Genomic DNA, 21,177 nt, shown 5'->3' with positions numbered 1-21,177 from the left:
GTCTCTGTCTAATCATAGTAAATGGGTGTGAGTAGGGGAGAAGCAGGAGGGTGTCCTTGGATCCAGACTTCTCTGCCAGGGACCAGGGGGCAGAAGCCACAGACACCGAGATTCCACTCAAGAGAAGCAGTTTTCTGTCAGAGCTGTTTCACGGCTAGAAGGGCTGCTTCATGAGGTGGTAGTTCCTGCCATGAGAAGTGCCAGGCATCAGATGGATGGCTGTTTATTTGGTGTACCACAGAAGGGCTTCCTGTATCAAGTGTGAGGTTGGGCCTCTGAGGTTTCTTCCAGTTTGGAGGTTTTCTAGTGTACTGTGCTCAGGACCTTCAGGAGAAATTTCTTGGATTTTTTTTTCCCTAGGAGAGTCACTTGTTAATTCCTAGTATATCTTGCCTCCAAGACTCAAAATATCATAATGCCTAATCATAACTTTGTAGACACTGTAGTCAAGTAAGTACTTGGGCAAGGGTAGCATTATTAACACCTCTATGATAATATAAAGTTCCAGTGTGTGCTTGGCATGTAGTAGGTACACAGTAAGTGTTAGCTGTCTTCCTGTCCCTTCCACTGTTCCTTCTTTCCTTTCTTCCTTTCCCTCCCTTCCTCCTTTCATTGCCCTCATCTATTCAGTTATTTGCTCAACAGATATTTATTAACTACTATAGTAAGCAAGGCTTCGTAGTAGGTATCAGAGCAGTAGTCATTCCTTCAAGGAGTTCCGTTTCTAATGAAAAAGAAAAAATAAAGAGATGATTCCAAAACAATATTAAGATAGCAATATGCTCTGGGTGCTTCTGGAACTCAGAGGTCAGTTATGGAGCAGTAGGAGTGATGGGAGTGACTTTCTCTGCTGGGTAACACCTGGGAAGAAGCTTGAAGGCTAAGTGGGAATTAGCCAAGAAGAAGCATTTGTGTGTGAGAGGGGAAGGGGGTGGGTCTGAGAAAGACAAAGATTCGTGGGTATGAGGGTTTTGTACATAGCTGAATCTTTTCAGAGTGGGGAGGGAGGGGTGTGGGAGAAATGGAAGAGGTGGGTTTAGACCCTGGGCTGGGGCTAGCTCATAAGGGCTTTGCAAAATACATTATGGAGCCAGCCACAGATGGGAGGGGCCAGGGCTGAGAAGGTCTGGCAGTGCAAGAGGCATCTTGTGTTGAAGCCTTATAATTTCCTATGTTCCCCACACCATGTTGGCACCTAAACCTAAAACAGCATTGCAGATTGATTTCTGGATTACCCTCTGCCCCCTCTATACTTGTGAGAAGTGACTGGGACTTAAATGAATTCTACAATGCTGCCCCTGCCATGAACTCTGGCATCAGTTCAGGAGGTCCTTAACAGAAGATGACAGAACCATGCATGTTCCCTTTTGTGATTTGTGCAAGTGAGTGGCCCTGAGAAAGGGGCCCAGACACACATCTCTGAGCATGCCTGTTTGCCCACCCCAGCCCAGGCCAGGCTAATCCTGGCTGAGCTCAAAGCCCACTCTGGCTGTCCGAGTTTCCTTTGCAGCTTGGTTTGGAGGAGGGACAAGTTCTGCTAGGATTCTGCTGCTCTTAGGGTGGAACAACTTCTAACCATCTGGCTGGAAAACACTTCCAGAGCCGAGGCCCCAGGGGAAGGCTCTTTGGGCTCGGGGTGACCCACTTGATGCCACTGTGGGACCGCCGGGTTGTAGGGATGTTGTGTGGAGGCTCCAGGAAGAATGGGTGGTCCCCTCAGGCCCGTGGGCTCTCCTGTGCTGAGGTGCCTCCTGCTGGTCTGCTCTCCGGTCCTGACCCAGGCCTTGGGAGGAGAAGCAGAGGACCTAGCTGATACGCCGTCTCTTCCATTCTAGTTGTACTACTAACAGACTCTGAGCTCGGTCTGCAGGAGCCCATGGTGCCTGCCAAGCTGGGAACCCAGGCAGAAAAGGACCGGAGGCTGAAGAAGAAGTAAGAACCACAGGCTAGGCTCTGCCAGGGTGGGGTCCAGCCCTTCACTAGGGGGTCGTCCCCTAGGACTGCCGTGGGACTGAGCTCAGGCAGTCAGAGCCCAGCAAGGCCCTATAAAGGGCCTGAGTTGGCCTGGTCTAAGTGGGGGCTGGGAGATTGTTGTTAGGATGACCTGAGCAACGAGACAAAGGTGCTTTGGGAGAAGGAGACAAGTGTGCTACCACCCAGCACCTGGGATCTCTGACAGAATAGACTAAAATATCTGTGTTTCAGGCCATGTGCAAACAAACTGAAAGCCCTCACCTCTAGGAATGGAGAGGTGTTGCTCCTCATGTCTTCCTGTTACGCTGTTTCAGCCATAGAGCAAAGGTGGCAGTCCTGTGATGGGGAGCTGGGGTAATGGGAGTCCACATCTTGGCAGAACCCATGGTCCCTGAGAGTAAGCATGGTTGAGAAAGAAAAAAGGACTAGTGAGTCTGTTGTTGTTCTTCCTGAAAGACACCAGCTGCTTGAAGATGCCCGGAGAAAAGGAATGTCCTTTGCCCAGTGGGACGGCCCTACTGTGGTCTCCTGGCTAGAGGTAAACCTGGGCAAAGGGAGTCCAAGTCTACTCGGGTCTGGTGGGAAGGATGCGTGGGAAAGGACAAGGACTCCTTAGGCACAGGGGTGGTATTTCTAAAATTTTCCCAGCATGTTTCTCTCCTGCCAAGTGCAATTGCCATATCTAGCACTTAGCTAACACTCCTTTCCCCAAACATACACACCTGTTACTTTGGAGGACATAATGGATGTTACATTCTGATGTTTCTCAGGTGGCTAAGTCTGGGAATTAATCATCACTGAGCCATAAGGCTTTCACAGGTGGTTTCACTTTTCCTATAGCTATCCCCAGGAGCTGATCACCCATGCAGTGTTGGTAAAATCCCTTCACCTTCCCAGGCTTCAGAGGTTTCACCTGTAAAATGAGAAAAAGCATTTGGTGATGGTCATCATGTCTAAATTCCTCTGCTCTGCATTTGCTATTCTGGGACCATGGATGAGGGCTGACCATTGCCTATCAGTATTGAGTGAAGCCCAGATCTCAGAGAAGGGGCTGAATTTACTCTCTGTGCCTCATATCTGCAGCTCTGGGTGGGGATGCCTGCTTGGTATGTGGCAGCCTGTCGGGCCAACGTCAAGAGTGGCGCCATCATGTCAGCCCTATCAGACACAGAGATCCAGCGAGAAATTGGCATCAGCAATGCCCTGCACCGGCTCAAGCTCCGGCTGGCCATCCAGGAGATGGTGTCACTGACCAGCCCCTCTGCCCCGCCCACCTCTAGGACTGTGAGTGGCCTCTCCCTCACCTAGAATATTTTCAGAAGCCCCAGAATAGTGTCTGCAAAGTTTCCCATGGGTCATTGGGAAGATGGTAGCATTGAGTCCTGCCCCTTACTTCCTGTCCCCACAGAGGGTCCCACCTGGCCTCCAAGAGGTGGTAGCACTGATTCAGCAGGATCTCAGTAGGTCTAATTCGCTGCCTCCCACATATCGCCCATGAGCTCCATCTCCCCAATTCTTCCTCTGCCAGTAATTCTAGATCTTTGGGCAGAGTTTGCAAACAGGGCCTTTGTGGGAAGCAGAGGGAATAGGGCATTTGTAAATTCTGGCCCTCCAACCTTTCCAGAAGAATGTAAACTTCTCCATAGAGGCCTAGATGAAATCTTTCACTGTGGTCCATCTCTGTGATTGGGTCAGTCCATATACCAGATTCACACCATTTATTCATATTCATTCAGAAAACATTTGCTGAATACTTCTATGTGCCAGACACTGTGCTAAACAGTGCAGACACGGTGATAAAAGAGAGCTGCTCAGAGCCAGATGCAGAATTCTGGGCTGGGCCTGTGGTAGGACCTGGGGAAGGCAGTTCTGTCCTTGTCCTTGGGGCTCTCAGCCTAATGGGGAGCCTAGACACCCCTACCCAGGACCAGCTGGGTTTCTTCTCTGCCTGCAGTCTTCTGGGAATGTCTGGGTCACCCATGAAGAGATGGAAACTCTGGCAACATCCACTAAAACAGTGAGTCAGGCCTTGGGTCCCGGGTCTGGGGTTAGGACTGATGACTTGCATGAGGATGAGGGGAAGGTTATAGGAAGTCAAAGGCGGCTGCAGCTGATAGAACCCCCTGAGATTGTATTGAAAGATTGGGATCCCTGATGTTTGATGGAGTTCTGCTCTCAGAGTGGTGGGTTGGTGGGAAAGAAGCGAGAATGGAAACAGTTCGTGGGGGTGGGGGTGCATCCCAGGGGGCTCACAGGCTCACGCTAGGCTCCTGATGTACTGCAGAAGGCTTGGGAGCATCTTGCCCCACTACAGGCATGAAGCCAGTCTTTGCCCTTGCACTGGATCCTTGGGAGGAACAGGGAGGGTGATGAGGACCTGGGAACATGGCTGGCTGTGATTCTGCCACACACACATTTGATCCCCTTTCCCTGCAAACACAGGCATGTGCACCAGCCTTCTGTGCTAAAACTATCCCAGCAAGCTTTCCCTAGTCACCCATCCCGCTGGTGGGGTGTCTGCTCTTTCTTCCTGATGGGGCCGTGGGTGGAGGCTGCCAGGTTTCTTGACTTTGCCTGTTTCCCCCTGACATGCTGCACTTGTTCCCAGGACAGTGAGGAGGGAAGCTGGGCTCAGGTAAGACCCTGTCCCCTCATTCAGAACCAACCCGCAGCAGTTTGGGGTGGTGTTCTCCCAGCAGGTTTGCTCCTGGAGGACTCTGAGCCCTGGTCTTTTAGGTCGCTCTTCACACGAAGAGCCCTGGGCACAGGTTTTCTCCTCTGCTGAAGCCCCACCTCCTTCCTTCCTCAGTCCCCTTTCGTTACCTCTGATTTTTACCATGGCAGGTGAGGAGCCTTGGATGGCTGTGCCCCCAGCATGCCTGCCTCTTCCCCTCAGTTTGACACCCTTCCCAGGAGCATTGAGATCATTTGTATGAATCCTCTTCCTCTTCCTGACCCTCTCGGGGGTACCCCTGGTGAGCTTAGCAAAGGGCTTTCATTCATTCACTTAGCAAGGATTTATTGAGCAGCTACTAGGTATTAGGCCTTGCTCTACAGAAGTAAGCAAACTTAGCCTCCTGGGGTTTATATTCTAGTGGAGAGATAGACAGTAAATAAACAAATAAATGGACAGTACGTCAGGTAGATATGAGTGCCATGAATTAAAATGAAGCACAGAGCAGCACTGTTTATACCTACTGGGCAACAGCAGCAATAGTAGACTGGACTGATCAGTTACAGTATATTGTCACAGTAAAACTCTGTTCAGCAGAGGAAATAAATGACTCACACATATAGTGTAATGTGAAAAGTGTAAGTCCCCAAAAGATTTTCTCTTAAAACTCACAACCAAGCAAATGTAATTATATTATTTAAAGAAGTACACATCAGTGACCATAAGAACAAATAAAACATTTTCTCAAGCAGGGGAATGATAGAAAACTCAGTAGAGGTGTTTCCTCTCAAGGGAGCAGGACACAAGCTGGGGAAGACACAGGGATGGAGGCTGCAGTGGATGGATGTTAACTTCATTTTTATGCTTCACAATGAACATACGCTGCATATATTTTATATGCATCAACTATTTTTATAAAAGATAATGAAGATAAAATTTTCATTTCTAAAAAAATCAGATTAGGTAAGGAAAGAGTGATGGGGGTTGCCATTAAAATTCCTTCTAAGGATAGATGGTCAGAGAGGTCCCTGCCTGCAAGGCAGGAGGCAGTGGCTAACTGGAGCAGGCCTCTCAGAACCAGACTGGGTAGGGGTGGTGCACGTGCTGTGTTGGGGGGTGGGGAGGCAGCATACAAAGGACCTAGAGGATTTCTGGAGAGACCACAAGCCTTAGAGAAGAGCGCTGGCTATTCAGGCGCAGCTCACCTTACTTCATTTTTTTTTTTTTACATCTTTAGTCAAACACAATCCCTTGTGGACCATATGAAGACAGTTTCCCAAGAAAGACTGGCTTTCTTAGCCACTCTGCAGGTTCTCTGTAAAGCAGCCTGACCCTTTGACTTAGCAGGCTTGTGGCTGACTAATCAGGGAGGCAAGTCTGCCTTACAGCACCACAAATGCCTTTCAAAGTTGATGGGAAGGATTTCCTATTATTTGCTGCCTAGATAGATGCTTCTGTTCATTACTGTAGATAATTGATAAGTGAGTGTAAATACAACATTTCAGGATTTTAAAAATTCCATTAAAAATCCCCACCTCCCACATATACCAGCCTCTCAGTGAAAGTAAGCTGAGATTTTATTGAATTGGAGTAAGGTTTCTCTCAACTATATGCTAGCTGCAACCTGCTGACACTGCCTTTGCCCCCATCCTCCTCCATCTTGTCCTCCAGACCCTGGTCTATGGGGATATGAACCACGAGTGGATTGGGAACCAGTGGCTCCCCAGCCTGGGGCTCCCCCAGTACCGCAGCTACTTCATGGAGTGCCTCGTGGATGCTCGCATGCTGGATCACCTCACCAAGAAGGACCTGCGGGTCCACCTGAAGATGGTGGACAGCTCCCACCGGTGAGCCAGGCTGGAACCCAAGGCCACCTCCCAGCACAGGTCTCCCCCAGTTCTGGGGGTCTGTCTCCAGGAATAGAGGTGCTTCTTTCTTTACCAGTTTGGGATAGTGACAGATCTCCATTTAGGGAAAGTCAAATCTTTGTCTCCACTGCAATTTGAGGGTTTAATCCTCTCACCTCCAGCTCATAAAACACAGTCATTTCTTTTTAGCTTCACTTGGAAAAATTTCCTCATAGATATGAATTTAATTTCTTGTCACTGGGCTTGGTGAATTCCCTACATGTATCCCGAGAAGACTCATATTGAACCCAGCATCCATTTTAGGTGCCTGATTCCTTACAAGATCAGAGGAAGGTTCTGTCTGAATTCTTGCTCTGCTGACATTCTAGATCTGAGCCTCTCAGCTTTAAACATACATCCTTTTGTCCAGGAAGTCATCCAGTGTTCTTCTCTTTGTTGACAGATCTGTGCAAAAGTGTCTGCAGTGGGGATCACCAACTGGTAGCCTGAGGGCGGAATTTGGCTCACTAATGTATTTTGTTTGGCCTACCTTATATTTTTAAAATTATGACTTTAGTTGCCAACATTTAAACACTAGGAAATATTACACAGAATTCTGGATGTCCGGCTTCTCCTGAAAAACAGGATCATGGAAACAACCAGCTGGAGCTAGGGAGGCAGCCCTCCTAAAACATAGGTATCCCCCAGGTCCTCCCAGCCCCTCCAGCCTGCTTCACTCATTTGAAATATATGCTTGACCCCAGCTGGCATTTGCATGGGAGAGTAAAGTAGGTGGTAATAGTTCCAGGAGTTTATAGTTTTTAGGAAGTCCTTTTTAACATTGAGCTTCACATCATACCAGCCACCTGAGCCAGGTCTATAGCCTTGAGTGGTTAATGTGTCAAAGGTTACAGCTGAGAGTGTGTGGCTTTTCAAGGTTCTATTTGGACTGCAGGTGTCCCTTGGTCTCTCCAACTCATAAAGAACAAATTATATTTGGAAGAGATTAGTTAGCCTCCATATTTTTATGGGTGAGGAAACTGAGGCATAGAAAGGAGTAGCTGCCCAAGGTCACTCAGGGATACTATCAGAATGCAAGTTTCCCGACGCAAACCCAATTCTCTTGTCACCATGCTGGAGAACCTCCTGTGCTGGGGCCCTCAGCTGTGTCTGCCCTCCCCCCTCACCGCTGGGGCTGAAAGGCGCTCTTTCGTCTCTGTCAGTCTGGGAGGCTGCCAGACCTAGCTGCACCTGTCCCCGCTGAGTGATTGATGGGGCTGGGGAGAGAAGGGCCATTGCCCACCAAGCTGGGATGTGCCTCGGCTGCTTCAGGATCCGGTAGCCCAGCCCTGCCCAGCCTTATGGAAGTCTTCCTCTGACCCTTTGCCCAGGTCCCAGGAGAGACTCTCAGCCTATACACACGGTTCCAGACGCAGCCCCAGATCGTTGGTACTTCAGAGTTAATGAAGCATGTCTACATTCCTTACTACCTCAGTTATGTCTATAACTGCTTTCATTCCACTCAGTGTTTCATAAGCATATTCTCATCTTTTAAAAAAATGTTTTTTAAGTTAAAATTTTTTAACAATGAGGAAGGGATATTTAAAAACTTCTTTCACAGATGGAGAAAACAAGTCCAATAGAGATTGAATGTCACCAGGTCTCAGTCAAGTGGCTGCAGAATGGGGCCAACATTCTTTCTTGACACCTCACTGAGAGCTCTCTTCCTTAGACCATAGTATTCTATCGGGCAGGTTTCCATGAGAATCTCCAATTTTGATAGAACACACACGCACAATAATCAGCAGTGTCCTCCTAAGAGTGGTACCATTGTTGAGTGCCTCTTATATTTCAGGGGCTGGGCTAAACCCTATCAGACAGGATCCCCTTTAATGCTCATGGTGATTCTGCAGGAGAAGGACAACCCCCATTTCACACATGCCGAGTGCCACTCAGCTGGAGAGTGCCACAGCCGGCATTCAGACCCAGGCTGACCTGACGTGAAGGGCTTTATATTTCTGCTACACCATACAACAGCTTTTTGAAAGTCATAGGAACTGAATTGAAATTATAGTAAGATTGCAATTAGACAGAGGCATTTCCAGTTAGGAGGTCTGTGTGCATCTGCCCTCCTTCCAGGGGACCAAAAGGCTTAAAGGGCATGAACCAGAAAACAGTTCCTAGAAATGGTGTCTCTGAGCTATAAGGGATTTTCTTCTAGGCAGATGGGCTACCTGGGTAGAAGTGAGGTAAGAAAAGTAGGGAGCAATCCAGCATAACTCAATCTCACAAAGTAATGACGTCAATGATAGTCAAAAGCAGTTGGAGTTGGGAGAGACCTATTTTATTCCTCCACTTTATAGATGATAAAATCCAGAAAGGCTGAATGACAGGGTAGTGTTCAAGTTTAAAGAACACTACAAGGAAAGCTGCTCAAGGTGGAATGAGCTGCATTGAGAGGTAGTGAGTTCCCTGTCACCAGAAGTGTTCAGGCACAGGTGTTCATAATACTCAGAAGGTTGCTAAAGAGGTGAAGCCTGCATTAGGTTGGAACTTGGACTGATAGTGTGTGGGGTCCCTTCTACAGTTTTTGGGTTTTGGCCTGGCTTAATCATTTTTCACTGAGTACGTACTATGTACCAGGTACAGTGTAAAGTACTTTAATAGTATATGTGAATTATTTCATGTAATCCACTTAGCATTTATGATGTTTACATTTATGGACTGTGTAAAGCACCATTCTAGGGATTTAAGATACATCAGTGAACAAAACAAAACTCCCAGTTACATTGTAACTGGGAGACATAGCAAGGAATTATAAGTATGAAGAATATTAATAGATAAAAGGTGGTAGGAAAAACATTAGACCAGAGTAAGGTGGGTTGGGAATATGGGCTGGGGGTGATGCTGGTGATGCAGTTTTAAATCAGGTGGACAAGGTAACTACTCAACTTGAAATACATTTGAGCAAAAACTTAAAGGAGACAGGAGAGTGAGCCATGTAGCAGTCTAAGGGGGAGGGATGTCACAGTCAAAAGGAGCAGCCACTGCAAAGGCCCCAAGGCACAGAGGCCAAGCAAACCTGCCGTGTCTGAGGAACAGCGGGGCTGTCAGTATAGGGGAAGGTCATACCATAGGCCGTTTTAGGGACTCAATGAAATGGGCACACAAAAGAGTATCCCAGGGGTCTTTGTCATTTCAAACCCTGGAAAGGGAGGGACATGTTGCTATCATTCAAAGAACCTTCCTTCATCAGTCAAGCTCTGGCTGAGAGGGAAGATGGGTAGGGTAGGCAGCGAGAGGGAAGTAAGCCTGGAATGGATCATGTCTAAGCCCTGGGGAAGGCGGAGAAGGAGCAGGCGGGGATGCTCTTTGTGCTGGAGGATGTAGGTCTTGATGTGCTGTGACTGGTGCTGGATATGGGGCAAGGGAGGTAGAAATGTGACCCCACTGAGGCTCTGGCTCAGGGGAGCTGTGTGCCTGCAGAACCAGTCTTCAGTATGGCATCATGTGCCTGAAGAGGCTGAATTATGACCGGAAGGAGCTGGAGAAGCGGCGGGAGGAAAGCCAGCATGAGATCAAGGGTAAGCCTGTCGGGTTCGGTGGAGCCTCCGCCGAGGGCTGTGGAAGTAGCCTGGGGGGACGAGGGCCTGCCGCAAGGACCCGGCCTCTGGCTGTGGGAAGAGAGGAGATCCAAACCTGAGAGGGAAGGCAGAGCCTGGAGGGAGACACAGGCTCTGCCCAGAGGATGCTGCCATCTGTTGGAGAAGAAACAGCCCCTGCCCAAGCAGCTGCAACAGTCCCCACCCCACACACAAGACAGGGCCACCAACCAGACAAATGCAAGGATGTGAGAAAGTGCTCAGAGAACTCGGTGCTGTGGGTAGGGTTTGACCAGAAAGAAAGGCAAGTCTTAGGAGAGACCCTGGAGGTAGAAAGACTAAGAAAAGGGCCATTCCTGCCTAGGGACAGGGGATGCCTGATACAGGGGCTCTGGGGAGAAAGCCTATTGGCCTGAACCTGCAGCCTGGCAAGAATGGAGTGGTATGGGATGGTTCTCCAAGAGCTCAGGTGCCAGGGAGGACAGAAAGAAGATGTGGAAAGTTGAGGGCGGTGGGAGTGGGTAGGAGCCAAGACAAACAGGGTCGACTGGGGCTCTGGGTCCAGGAACCTCCATTTCTGTCCCTAGAGAGGCCTTGGCCACACCTGTCTCTGCTCCTTTTCTGCCCCCACCCTCCAGATGTGCTGGTCTGGACCAATGACCAGGTAGTTCATTGGGTCCAATCTATTGGGCTCCGGGACTACGCAGGAAACCTCCATGAGAGTGGTGTGCATGGCGCTTTGCTGGCCCTGGATGAGAACTTTGACCACAACACACTGGCCCTCGTTCTCCAGATACCCACACAAAATACCCAGGTGGGCATCCTTGTCATCAGTCTCAATCTCGGTCTCCCTTTCCTCTTGCTTTCTCTCCCTCTGATATGCATAGGTTTCTGGATTGGTGGGAGGCCTGTCCTAGAGGGCATCACAATGTCCTCAAACTTCCAAGTGGTCCTTGTGCATAACCAAGTTCCCTAGGAAAGAAGTATTCTTCACTAACAGAACACGCTCAGCACAGGCCTGGTGCCACTGCAGTGGGCACCTCCGTCTCCTCCCAGCTACGTCACTGCAGTTGAGACTTCTCCTCGACTTGCTTTTTTGACCTGACTATTCATAGAGGAAAACGAATAGCCCTAGCCCTAGGGCCCAAAAAGACCAGAGAACCTGTATCTCCTTTGTTTCCCATCCTAGGGATCTGCTTCTGGGTCCCTAGGTTTAAGAAAGCTAATTATACCAAATAACATAGCCCAGAGCTTCTCCATGCCAAGGCTTTGTCTCCCTGTCAACAGCTCAAAAGATTAGACATCTCCTTCCATTACATTTCATATTTATTATGGAGCTATCATCTAATAATATATCTAAATTTTCTTGAACTTATTTATGTTTGACCTTTTTAACTTCCTGTGGATAATGGACTCTAGAATTACTACCTGTTGTGTAAAGTACTTCCTGATTTTATTTCTCCTACATGTAACTCACATTGGGCTTCCCCTGGGGACGAGAACTGCCTCATCCTAATTGTCTGTGATTTGGTAGAGATGTTTGTTTTTGACTAGTTCTACTTTCTGTCATTTCATAAACCCTGATTGTGCTACCTCTGGGTCTGAGGCTTTGTCTCTCCAGACAGAGTGGTCTTAATTCTTTTAGCCTTTCTCATATAGACTTGTTTCCATGCCCTTATCATTTTAGCTACCCTTGTCTGGACTGTTTGCAGCTGTCATCTATCTTCTGAAATTCAGCCACCAGAGCTGCACAAGCTATTCTGGGAACAGACGAGTTTTTGCTTGTGCAAGGTGGTGCTGAACTGTCTCGTAACTTTGGTGGTGTATTGGCCTTTTAGGGGTGATGGCAGCACACAAGCCCAGGGTGTCCTGTAGTCTCTTTGCAGTGACCCATCCCCACCAGTCAGAATGGATCGCACAGATTCCCCTTGTTCTCCAGGAAGAGCTGAGATTTTCCCCACAAAATGCAATTTCTACATGAATGTCCACCTCCAGCTTCACTGGTCGCCTTCTTGCCCACTTATACAGCTTCATAGTCATTTTTCACCACCCAGGGGAACAGTGTCATCTGGATACTTGAAAATTAACTGTGCATCTCCTTTTTGATCATTTATAAAAATATTATGTTCCCATTACCAACAAAGACTGTCCTCACAGAATTCTGTGGTTAGTGTTTTCTACTCAGAAATGGGCTTTTGTCTTGATTCCTGTCTCTACATGCATCCAGCTTTTGTGGGTAGCAGTCCATCTGTAAACAGTAGCAGGGCTACCCCTCTGTTGCTCTCTAACCATTCTTATTTTTCTGACCCATTCATTTAGCTTAGCTATTAAGGGAAGTAGGATCTGATCCAGTATGGAATCCTTCATTAAAAATGGTTAAAAATATCTGGCGGCAATTTTGAAAACTTCCTTGTTTCTGGCATTTCTCAAATCTCCTAGTGAGTTAAGGTACTAGGAGGCCTACAGAAGGCCTTTATGCCCCACGCAGCATAAGGGCTACCGATATCCATGACTGAGCAGTCTCCTAAGTTAAACTGTTTATTTGGAACCTCACAAAATACATTTATATAATCTAAATAAATTAAATCTTTATTATCCATGCTCTCCATGCATATTTACCCCTTCAGAGTGGTAGTATGCCATGATATTCCCTTACAGACAAACTGTTGGTTTTTTCCCCCAGTAGGTGAAGCCTGTCCATCCATGTGTTCTATAGTTGTTGTTTTTTTTTAATTATAGTTTTCTAATTAGCGCCATAGGAAAAAATCCTAAGGTTTACAGTTTCACTTGTAGGAGGACACCAAGGTCAGGCCTAAAGGAACAGTATCAAAGGCCAATGGGAAAACCCCATCTCCGCCCTTGTACTCCGTAGGAAACAGGTGAAAGATGGTATTAGAAGTCATTAACTATAGCCCCTCCCTACTCCCCCTCTCTCACCTTGTGGACTCTAGGCACGCCAAGTTTTGGAGAGAGAGTTCAACAACCTGTTGGCTTTGGGCACAGACCGGAAGCTGGATGATGTGAGTACCTGGCTGTGAACTGGGGACCTTGAAGATTTGGTGGTCACTGCTGGTTCATTGAAGTTCATGAGTTCTTCTTTCCTTGGGTTGATGACTGGTGGAGTAACCTAAAAGAGGACAGCCATAGAGGATGGGGATGATGTCAGGGGGTTGAGGAGGCAGAAACATGCCTAGCAATAGGCCTAGAGAAGTCTCTATGAAACTCCTTCCTTGAACCTCTAGCATTTTCGAACTCTGTGCCCCAAACCTCCTAACTACAGAAGCTCAGAGGTTTCCCCCAAAGGCCATCTCTTTGGGATCATACCTTTTACTGTATCTCTTGCTGCTGCTGCTAAGTTGCTTCAGTCATGTCCAACTCTGTGCGATCCCAGAGACAGCAGCCTATCAGGCTCCTCCGTCTCTGGGAGTCTCCAGGCAAGAACACTGGAGTGGGTTGCCATTTCCTTCTCCAGTGCATGAAAGTGAAAAGTGAAAGTGAAGTCGCTCAGTCGTGTCCAACTCTTCGCGACCCCATGGACTGCAGCCTACCAGGCTCCTCCGTCCATGGGATTTTCCAGGCAAGAGTACTGGAGTGGGGTGCCACTGCCTTCTCTGACTATATCTCTTAGACCTCCTCTTTTCAGTGTTGTCAGCAAAGCACATCTCCAGCCTGTTCATAAAGTTTCCAACCTGTCCAGCAGTGTGATTGTTATGCTGAGGTCATTCAATGACAGGTTTGCTCACATGTCCCTCAGTTCAGTGTGACATAGTTAAACACATGGCCCAGGCTGCCATCATCCCAGCTTCCCCTCTAGTTTTACTCATATACCCTGGTCACTGAAGAAGCAGTCCCTTCCAACTAGATTTTGTCAGGCCTTCCTCTCAAGTTTAGGCTGGACTGTTTCTGGGCACACTCCTAAGCTCTGGCCATAATGCTTCTGTAAGAGATGCCCACTAACACACAGGTTTCCTGAGGACACAGTCCCCTCAGTGCCTGCCTCGTCTCCCCTTCCTCCTCCCTACTCACTTTCCTATCATCAGCCTTGCCTGCCCTCCCGATCAGGTCCACCTTAGCTGCCTTGATTCCAAACAAGTTAAAAAAGAGCCCAGACTATTTATTTTTAATTTCTCCATCTTCAGTCAGATCTGCTGATTCCCATTTTCTGTGCAGCTTCCCTTTGTTTGCACCCCTACCCCCATCAGTGCCTCTCTTTAGACTTCTGGGCCTCCTTATGGGACACCATTAGCATTATCTACTTATCAGTTAGTCTTTTCTTGGTTGGGTTTAACAGAGATAAAACCTGTTTGTGGAATGACTACTCTGCCTGGGTAGATAGGACACACTCAGAAACACACAGAATTTGTAAAGGGGTGTTTTCTTCATAGAGGTACCCTGAAATTTGGAGTGTGTTATTTACCATATACACACACACACAAGGAGATAAACTGCCAAACCCCACTAGGTGTCCCCGTTCTGAGATCTGAATCTTCCCAATGCCCCTGCAAGGAGGACCTTCCTACTTATTTCCCATACACCAGGATCTAGGCTTTCTTTGATATAGTTTTCTCATAAATCTTTGAATGATGCTTTATAATTTAGAAAGCTCTTTACTCCTTCAATCCTGACAAAAATAGTCTTTGAATGCCTACTCTGGGCCAGGCATTGGGCAAAGCATGGTAGTGAAGTGATGGCAGACATTTTATTTTATGCTAGTAATAATCACATGAGACAGGTTATTATCCCATCTTACAGATGAGATTGAAGATCAAAGAGATAACTTGCTGTCACAGGTAACTTATCTACAGTCATAGGCTGGTATGTGGCAGAGCAAGACTGGAGCAAAAGTGTATCTGATTCCTGTATTCTTTTTCCTACATTCCATTGCCTCCTAAAAGTGGAGATACCAGGCTTCAGACATTGAGGTGGAGTTATTGAGTAGGTGATATTATCTTGGCAATGTAGTGGGCTTTCTGGGATGCAGCTGGGTGTAGGGCTGGAAAGAACTGATTCTTTAAAAGGAAGCTTAAAGTAGAAGGCCAAGTCCCATGAATAATATGAGATTTGGGGCTGTGGGGGAGTGGCAGGGGGGAGGTTGCAGATCCAAGAGCCCGCCTCCTGTCCAGCCATCTAGCACATCATAAGCAATCTTGGGCTGTCTCTTGGAGCTGTGTTCTCTGACAGTTCTGATTCTCGGTTTCCCTTCTCAAGTTTTAAGGCCCTGGAGGGCTAGATCCAGCTCTCCTGTCCGTGGATAGCAGGACTCAAGGGAGATGAGGAGATGGCAAACAGAAAGAACACCTGAATGTTAGAGGACAGGGGAGAAAAACAGAAACAAGACCTTAGTGTTGGCTGAAGGTGGAAATGGAGAGAAAGCAGGCAGAAGAGAAGGGTCTCAGGACTAGGATAAGGAAAAGGTCATGGGGAAGACAGAAATGATGAAGAAAGTTCCTCATAAACTCAGGGATGGGATGTGTGCATAGGGAGCCAGCTGCCATTTAACAATTATTTATTGAGTGCCTACAGTGTTCCCAGACACTACTCAGAAGCTGGGGAATATATTGGTTGAAACAAAAGAACAAAATCTCTGTCCCATGAAGATTAGAATTTGAAAGTGGAGGTGGGGGAGAGAAAGGAAGACAAGAAGAAGAGAAATAAATTGATGACATAATCTCATCAGTACATTTTAAAATGCTATGACAGAGATACAACGTGCTAAGAACTGATGGGAACATTTGCCCTACTTGGGGCAGGAGAAGCAAACCTAATGGGGCTGGGAGAGGTTGTTGAGGTGAGAACTGGTGGGTTGGTGTCTCTCAGTCCGGCTGGTAGCACTCTATCTGCACCAGTTCTGCCAACACAAGGGTTGAGGGGTTTTAGGCATGGCTGCCAAGGAGGGTGGATGTGGGCTCCAAAGGGTGGGTTGGGAGGCTTGTGCAGAGGGACATCCTGTAGGGTTATGGCTCTGGGTGCCCTTTGGCAGAATTAGTTATTTTGGAGACTTGGCTGGCAATAGAGCAGGCAGATAGCAGGGGGCTGTCCACTGCCTCCTTGGAGGAGCCTGTTCAGATTGGCCATCTACCTGACCTAGCCCTGTCACTGCTCTCCCCGGATCCCAGGGGAGAGGCAGCCTGCACATTTATAGATAATGAAAGTGAAGCTCAGAGAGGTCACCTGTGAGGGTCACATAGCTAGTAAAATGGAAGCCAGGTCTCCTGGCTCCTGACCCAGCACTCCTCCAGGACACTGGGGCTGCAGCCAGAATGAGTCTCCAGAAGGGCAGGAAGGAGTGCACGGAGGCTGGCTGGTGACCACTTCCCATGCATGAGGCTGAGAGGAGGAATACCTTAAAGGTCAGTGGGCATCCCAAGCCCACTTTGAGATGATTGAGGCGACAGGGAAACTGAGTTAAACTGCAGGATGTCAGATTCAAACAGGGGACCCCACCTCGCCTAGAGACAGGGAACTTCAGAATCGCAAGGACTCTCCGGAGCCATCCTCTTCGTTCAGTCATTTTCCACAGGGAAAGGCTGAGGGCCGGAAATGGGACGTGACCTTGCTCTCTTGTTTCTGAAGGGAAAGGTGCCCCTAGAACAGGCACTGCCTGCCCTCCCAGGCAGGGAGGGAGGGCGGCTGTAGCGCCCTAGCCCCGGGCCTCTGCGCGCCCGCTCCCCACCCCCACCCCCGTGCAGGGGGAAGAAAAAGGACTCCGCCGCGCGCCCTCCTGGAGGAAACGCTTCCGCCCGCGGGACCCGCACGGCCGCGCCCCGCTCAGCGCCGCGGCCGACACACTCCCGGCAGCCTTCCGCACGTCCGCCGTGGGGCCCGTGCCGCCTCCACCCCCGCCGAAGAAGATCATGCCTGAAGGTGAGGGGCAGGCGGGGCGGGGCAGGGCAGGGCCGGCTCTGGCGCTCAGGCGAGGCCGAGGCGGGGCGTGCCGCTCCGGGCGGGAGGGCCCCACCTGCTAGCTGTGCGCTCACTAACCCTTCGCTCTGCGTTCCCCGGCGGCTGTCCGGACGGCGGGGGCGCGGAGACTGGAGACGCCAGCAGTGCGGACCTACTCCTGCTGAGCCCGCCTCCCACCCCTGGTCCTTAGCGGCTGTGCCCGTGGCTTGGGGTGAGGGGGCCCGGCCCGGGGCGCAGGCGCTCCGCGGCCCGCCGTCCTTGGGCTCGAGGCCTCCCAGCGCCTGTGGCTGGCGGGCCGGCCCTGCTGCTCCAGCGCTGCTCGCACCCACTGTCCCGCTTGCCCTTCCTGTTTTCTCAGGCCTTGGGTGCTTCGCGCTTGCAAGCACGCCGCAGATACCTTGCAACCCGTCTCCCAGGGGATCGCTCCCAACTCACCGTGCAAATGCCTTTCTCTCTCTCTCAGCTCGCTCCCACTATCTCTACGGACACATGCTCTCCGCCTTCCGGGACTAGCCACAGCCCCCGCAAGGCCAGCTTCCTCCTGCTTGGTATCACAGGCTCGGATAGACCTTGCTGTCCTGCTGGTTCCCCTTAACTCCCAGAGCTCTTAGTCTCCTCTCTCAGAATATATTCGTCTACCCCTCAGCATCCCGCTACCCCAAGTCCACCGTGTGTCCCTCGTAAGGCTCTCTGGGATGTGTCCGGGTCTCCTGGTGGTGTGAGGCAGCCAGGTCGTCCGTGCTTGTGGGTCTGCGGCAGGGAGAGGAAGGCAGCTGGAGATAGATGGACTCCGCCTTCCGTCTTCTGCATCTAACAGGTCTGGACTGCACACTCCACCGGAGACCAGGACGCAGCACCAAGGGCTGGGGTGGCCCTTCCAAGGAAAGGGAGCTTCAGACTTATTGCTTGAGTTACTTGGCATTCTGGTTTCTGTCTGTCTCTTGGATGCACTAGATGGTCTACATCTGCTTTTGGCACCCCCACCATTTTCCCTCCCCCGACTCATCCGCACCTTGTAGCTGCTGCCTCACCTTCAGGACCTCTTTGGGGGCTAGGAGGAGATGTAGACGGCCCTATTCTTCCTCAGGATGATGAACCTGGGAAGAAGGAAGGCTCAGATGGAGATTCTAGGCCCTGGTTTAAGTTGAATCCCAAACATCAACATAAGCATGGGGAAATTCAGCCCTCCTGCCCAGTGAGAGGTTGCAGGCAGGTCAGCTAGAGGGAGGTCCGATGTCCTGTGGTAGCTCTAAGCCCAAGTGGCAGTGGGAATTGCCTCCTGCCCCAGCTCTAGGGTAGAGCTGCTGCTGGGCTGGTGGGAGAAGGATCTTGGCTCTGGGGCAGAACAGAGCTAACCATGCGCTGCCAGCTATGTGCCCAGTATTTCTTCCCTTGATATCCCCCTCTGACCCACTTCTTTGATAACCCCAGCCCTTCAAAAATGTACCTAATGAGTGGATTGAGTATATATTAATACGTTGACCTTAAAATCTGGTTTGGGAAAAGGGTAATCTGAGGCTTCCTCCCCCTGATCTCCTAGCAGGAAAATAAAGCTTCCCCTTTAGTGAATCATGTCCTAGGTCCAGGAAATCCAGTGTTGTTGAAGACTGCCATTCTCCTGCTTGTCCCCAAACTGTCACGCTTCATTCAAGGTGCTTTTGGTGTGCAGGGGCTGCCTCCAGAAATTCCTGAGACCTGCCCAGTCTCAGTTGCTTGCCCCAGCAGCATGGTGGCATCTAGGGCTGAGGGATGTAGGTCCTGGTTTGGTAGGAATGTCATTTCCAATAAATTCTCCTTCTTCACCCACATACTCCTCCTGTCAAGATGCTTGAAAGTGTTTGGAACCCAAATTTAGGGTGAGTTGATGGAACCCAGAGCTGCTTCTAGTGAGAGGAGAGGAAAAGTACCTGGGTCATGTTACCTGGAGAGGGGCCAGTGCAGTGCCAATCTTCAGGTGGCTGAGCAGCTAGTTTGCAAGCTGATGATTTGGGTCTGAGTAGGGGCTAGTCCAGCAGGTCGGATGAGGGGTCAGAACCCCGTCTAGAAGGAGTGATGGAGCCTGGGGCAATGCCTCACTTCCAGCCTTCTGCTGCAGAGTGCTGGGGCTGGGTGGGCTTCCATGTGTCTGGGCAAGATCCTCACCTGCCCTTGCTCTCATTGTTGCCTGCCCTTCCTGTCTGTCAGGCCACTGGCAGTGGAGCTGGAGGTGTTCTTGAGCAGAAAACAAGTCGGATGGAGAGAAAGAGCCCCGGTCTCTGGGTAATGCATGTTAAGATTATGGAAGAGCCCCAGATTCCTGTGATTGATGAACTCACAGTTGGAGACCATAAGGCCATCTGATTGCTTCAGGGAACTCTGATGGGCTGGCTAAGTGGGAAATTCAGTCCCAGCTTCTCCTCTGCAACTTAACCCTATCTTAATTGGTTATGTCATAAGGCAGCAGCTAGCAGGATCCAGGTCTGTTCAGAGTATCTTGGGATGTATTTCAGCGAAGTTATGCATACAGTGATGGAAGGTTCTTGTCTTGGTGTATCTTCTGCCTCACCATCAATATATTTTTTATCTGGAGAGTCACCAGTGACCCATACCGCAGCCCCCCCCCCGCCCCCCCCCCAGCTTCCTGTGTCTTATCAGGTCCCTTCTCAGCACTGTACTGGCTCCATGCATCAAGAATGGGTGGATGGGTGGGTGTATATGAGTGTTGAGTGTGGGTGTATATATACCAATAAATAAACTGGTCTTGAGACAACATACACATGGCTCTGGTCTTTTTTTAAAAAAAAAAAACTTCAAGCTTACCTGATACATCTAGCTTATTCCACAGTCCTAAGGGCTGCTGTATGCTGGAATATAAATATCAGAGTTTTTCAAACTTGTAGTTAGTGACCTTCTATTTACTTATGTAACCATGGAATTGGTAGGTTAATGGTTGGGTTACTTGTTCCAAGGTAATATAGGAAAAGGAGTAGGGAGTCCTAACTGCTGGGATTGATTTATTTCCTTCTCTTCCACTGTACACACCTGCTTCACTATCCTCATAGCCTTTCACACTGATGCCAGAGCTACTTATCCTAAACACCCATCAGTCGTATCACTGCTGTTCAGTTATGTAGCAACTCCCCAGCACCTCTAGATCTGAGATTCAAGTCCTTGGGGCAGGACAAGAGGCTATCGTGACTTTTTCCCGTACCCTCTCTCCCTCTCACCAATCTTGAGTCAGCTTAACTCAGAAGTGTGTCTATCCAGCCCCGTCACCAGAAGGCAGTACAAATACTTTTCTTGCCTTTGCAGCTATGAACTCTCCAGACCCACTTCAAGCATCCCCTGGGAGGCACTGCCTGCCTCTCCTCCGCAGAATTAGGTAGCCAGCAACCCTTTTTGACCCTGGCACTCTGTGCACACCATGATTCTGCATAGTCATTGTCCTCTCTAGTCTTTCCCACAGGGCTGTGAGGAAGCTCCTTTAAGGGAATCTGTTGATCTCATGTGTCCCTAGATGAATATACTTGAATGAATAAATGAGCCAACATTATCTCAGAGGGTTTTTATGAGGATTATTATTAAATTACTAAAAATTGAGAACTTTTCTGTGCCAGACACTATTCTAAGCATGATAAATGTATTAGCTCATTAAATCTTCACAACCCTGTGATGTGTCATCATCACCATTTTATAGAACAGAAAATTGTAAAGCTGAGACCATGTAACTGGTATGATACAGCTATGTGGAAGTTTGTTAAAACTTCTGACCCACTACCAGTGTACTCGCTTCTTTTAAGTGAGCGTAAGCCCCTACCTTGAGGCTAAGCCGCCCCAGCCCCCTTTCTCAGACGCCGGCATCTGTACCACTCCCACGGTACTTGGTTCCTGTGCTCCTCATGGAGCCTTCTTTCTTCTGTTCACCTGAATGGTGCAGTCCCTGATGGCAGCATCATACGGCCTTGTATCTTCTTCAAGGGGAACCATTCCACCAATGATATGGGATGGTAGAGTCCCTGGGCACAGATGGCAGGGTGAGAGCAAGACAAAGCAACCTTTGATTGAGGGTGGCCAAACAGGCAAGGGAAGTTGCTGGCCTAGTGCCTGCAAGCCTCTGGGGGTCCCCTACTACCCTCTCAATGATGAAAGGTACAGTTGACCAGCTTTGGTGACCAGCTGGCTTAAGGAGTGAGATCTG

The 21,177-nt window shown here is 49.2% G+C and overlaps 1 protein-coding gene and 1 long non-coding RNA gene across 20 annotated transcripts in view; one reads left to right on the top strand and one right to left on the bottom strand.

Annotated features, from left to right (window-relative positions):
* The window catches only part of PPFIA4 (PTPRF interacting protein alpha 4), a 53,804-nt gene extending 34,055 nt beyond the window's left edge, over positions 1 to 19,749 (top strand). For 7 of the 17 annotated variants that reach the window (XM_043484898.1, XM_043484896.1, XM_043484897.1 and 4 more), the window contains 11 exons: positions 1,836 to 1,932; positions 2,431 to 2,512; positions 3,058 to 3,258; positions 3,929 to 3,991; positions 4,583 to 4,609; positions 6,320 to 6,495; positions 9,982 to 10,079; positions 10,736 to 10,911; positions 13,049 to 13,117; positions 16,787 to 16,961; positions 17,818 to 19,749. In XM_043484898.1, the coding sequence (XP_043340833.1) occupies positions 1,836 to 1,932; positions 2,431 to 2,512; positions 3,058 to 3,258; positions 3,929 to 3,991; positions 4,583 to 4,609; positions 6,320 to 6,495; positions 9,982 to 10,079; positions 10,736 to 10,911; positions 13,049 to 13,117; positions 16,787 to 16,961; positions 17,818 to 17,954 (1,301 nt within the window). In that variant the 3' untranslated portion in view covers positions 17,955 to 19,749. The other 10 variants (XM_043484907.1, XM_043484901.1, XM_043484899.1 and 7 more) reach the window with 10 other exon arrangements.
* On the bottom strand, positions 34 to 17,506 carry LOC122451868. 3 transcript variants are annotated; one of them, XR_006272525.1, is made up of 5 exons: positions 17,436 to 17,506; positions 13,035 to 13,224; positions 2,697 to 2,887; positions 2,236 to 2,365; positions 34 to 724 (listed from the first exon to the last, which is right to left on the bottom strand). It is a non-coding gene; the product is annotated as an uncharacterized LOC122451868 (long non-coding RNA). The 3 variants fall into 3 exon arrangements; XR_006272524.1 differs by lacking the exon at positions 34 to 724 and adding an exon at positions 1,666 to 1,783; XR_006272526.1 differs by lacking the exons at positions 34 to 724; positions 17,436 to 17,506 and adding exons at positions 1,666 to 1,783; positions 17,079 to 17,209.
* Positions 19,750 to 21,177: the final 1,428 nt, after the last annotated feature.

Source organism: Cervus canadensis, chromosome 13 (genome assembly GCF_019320065.1).
Source record: "Cervus canadensis isolate Bull #8, Minnesota chromosome 13, ASM1932006v1, whole genome shotgun sequence".
Taxonomy (NCBI): Eukaryota; Metazoa; Chordata; class Mammalia; order Artiodactyla; family Cervidae; genus Cervus; species Cervus canadensis.
The sequence above is the reverse complement of the archived record's forward strand: the minus strand, read 5'-3'. Positions and strand labels throughout refer to the sequence as shown.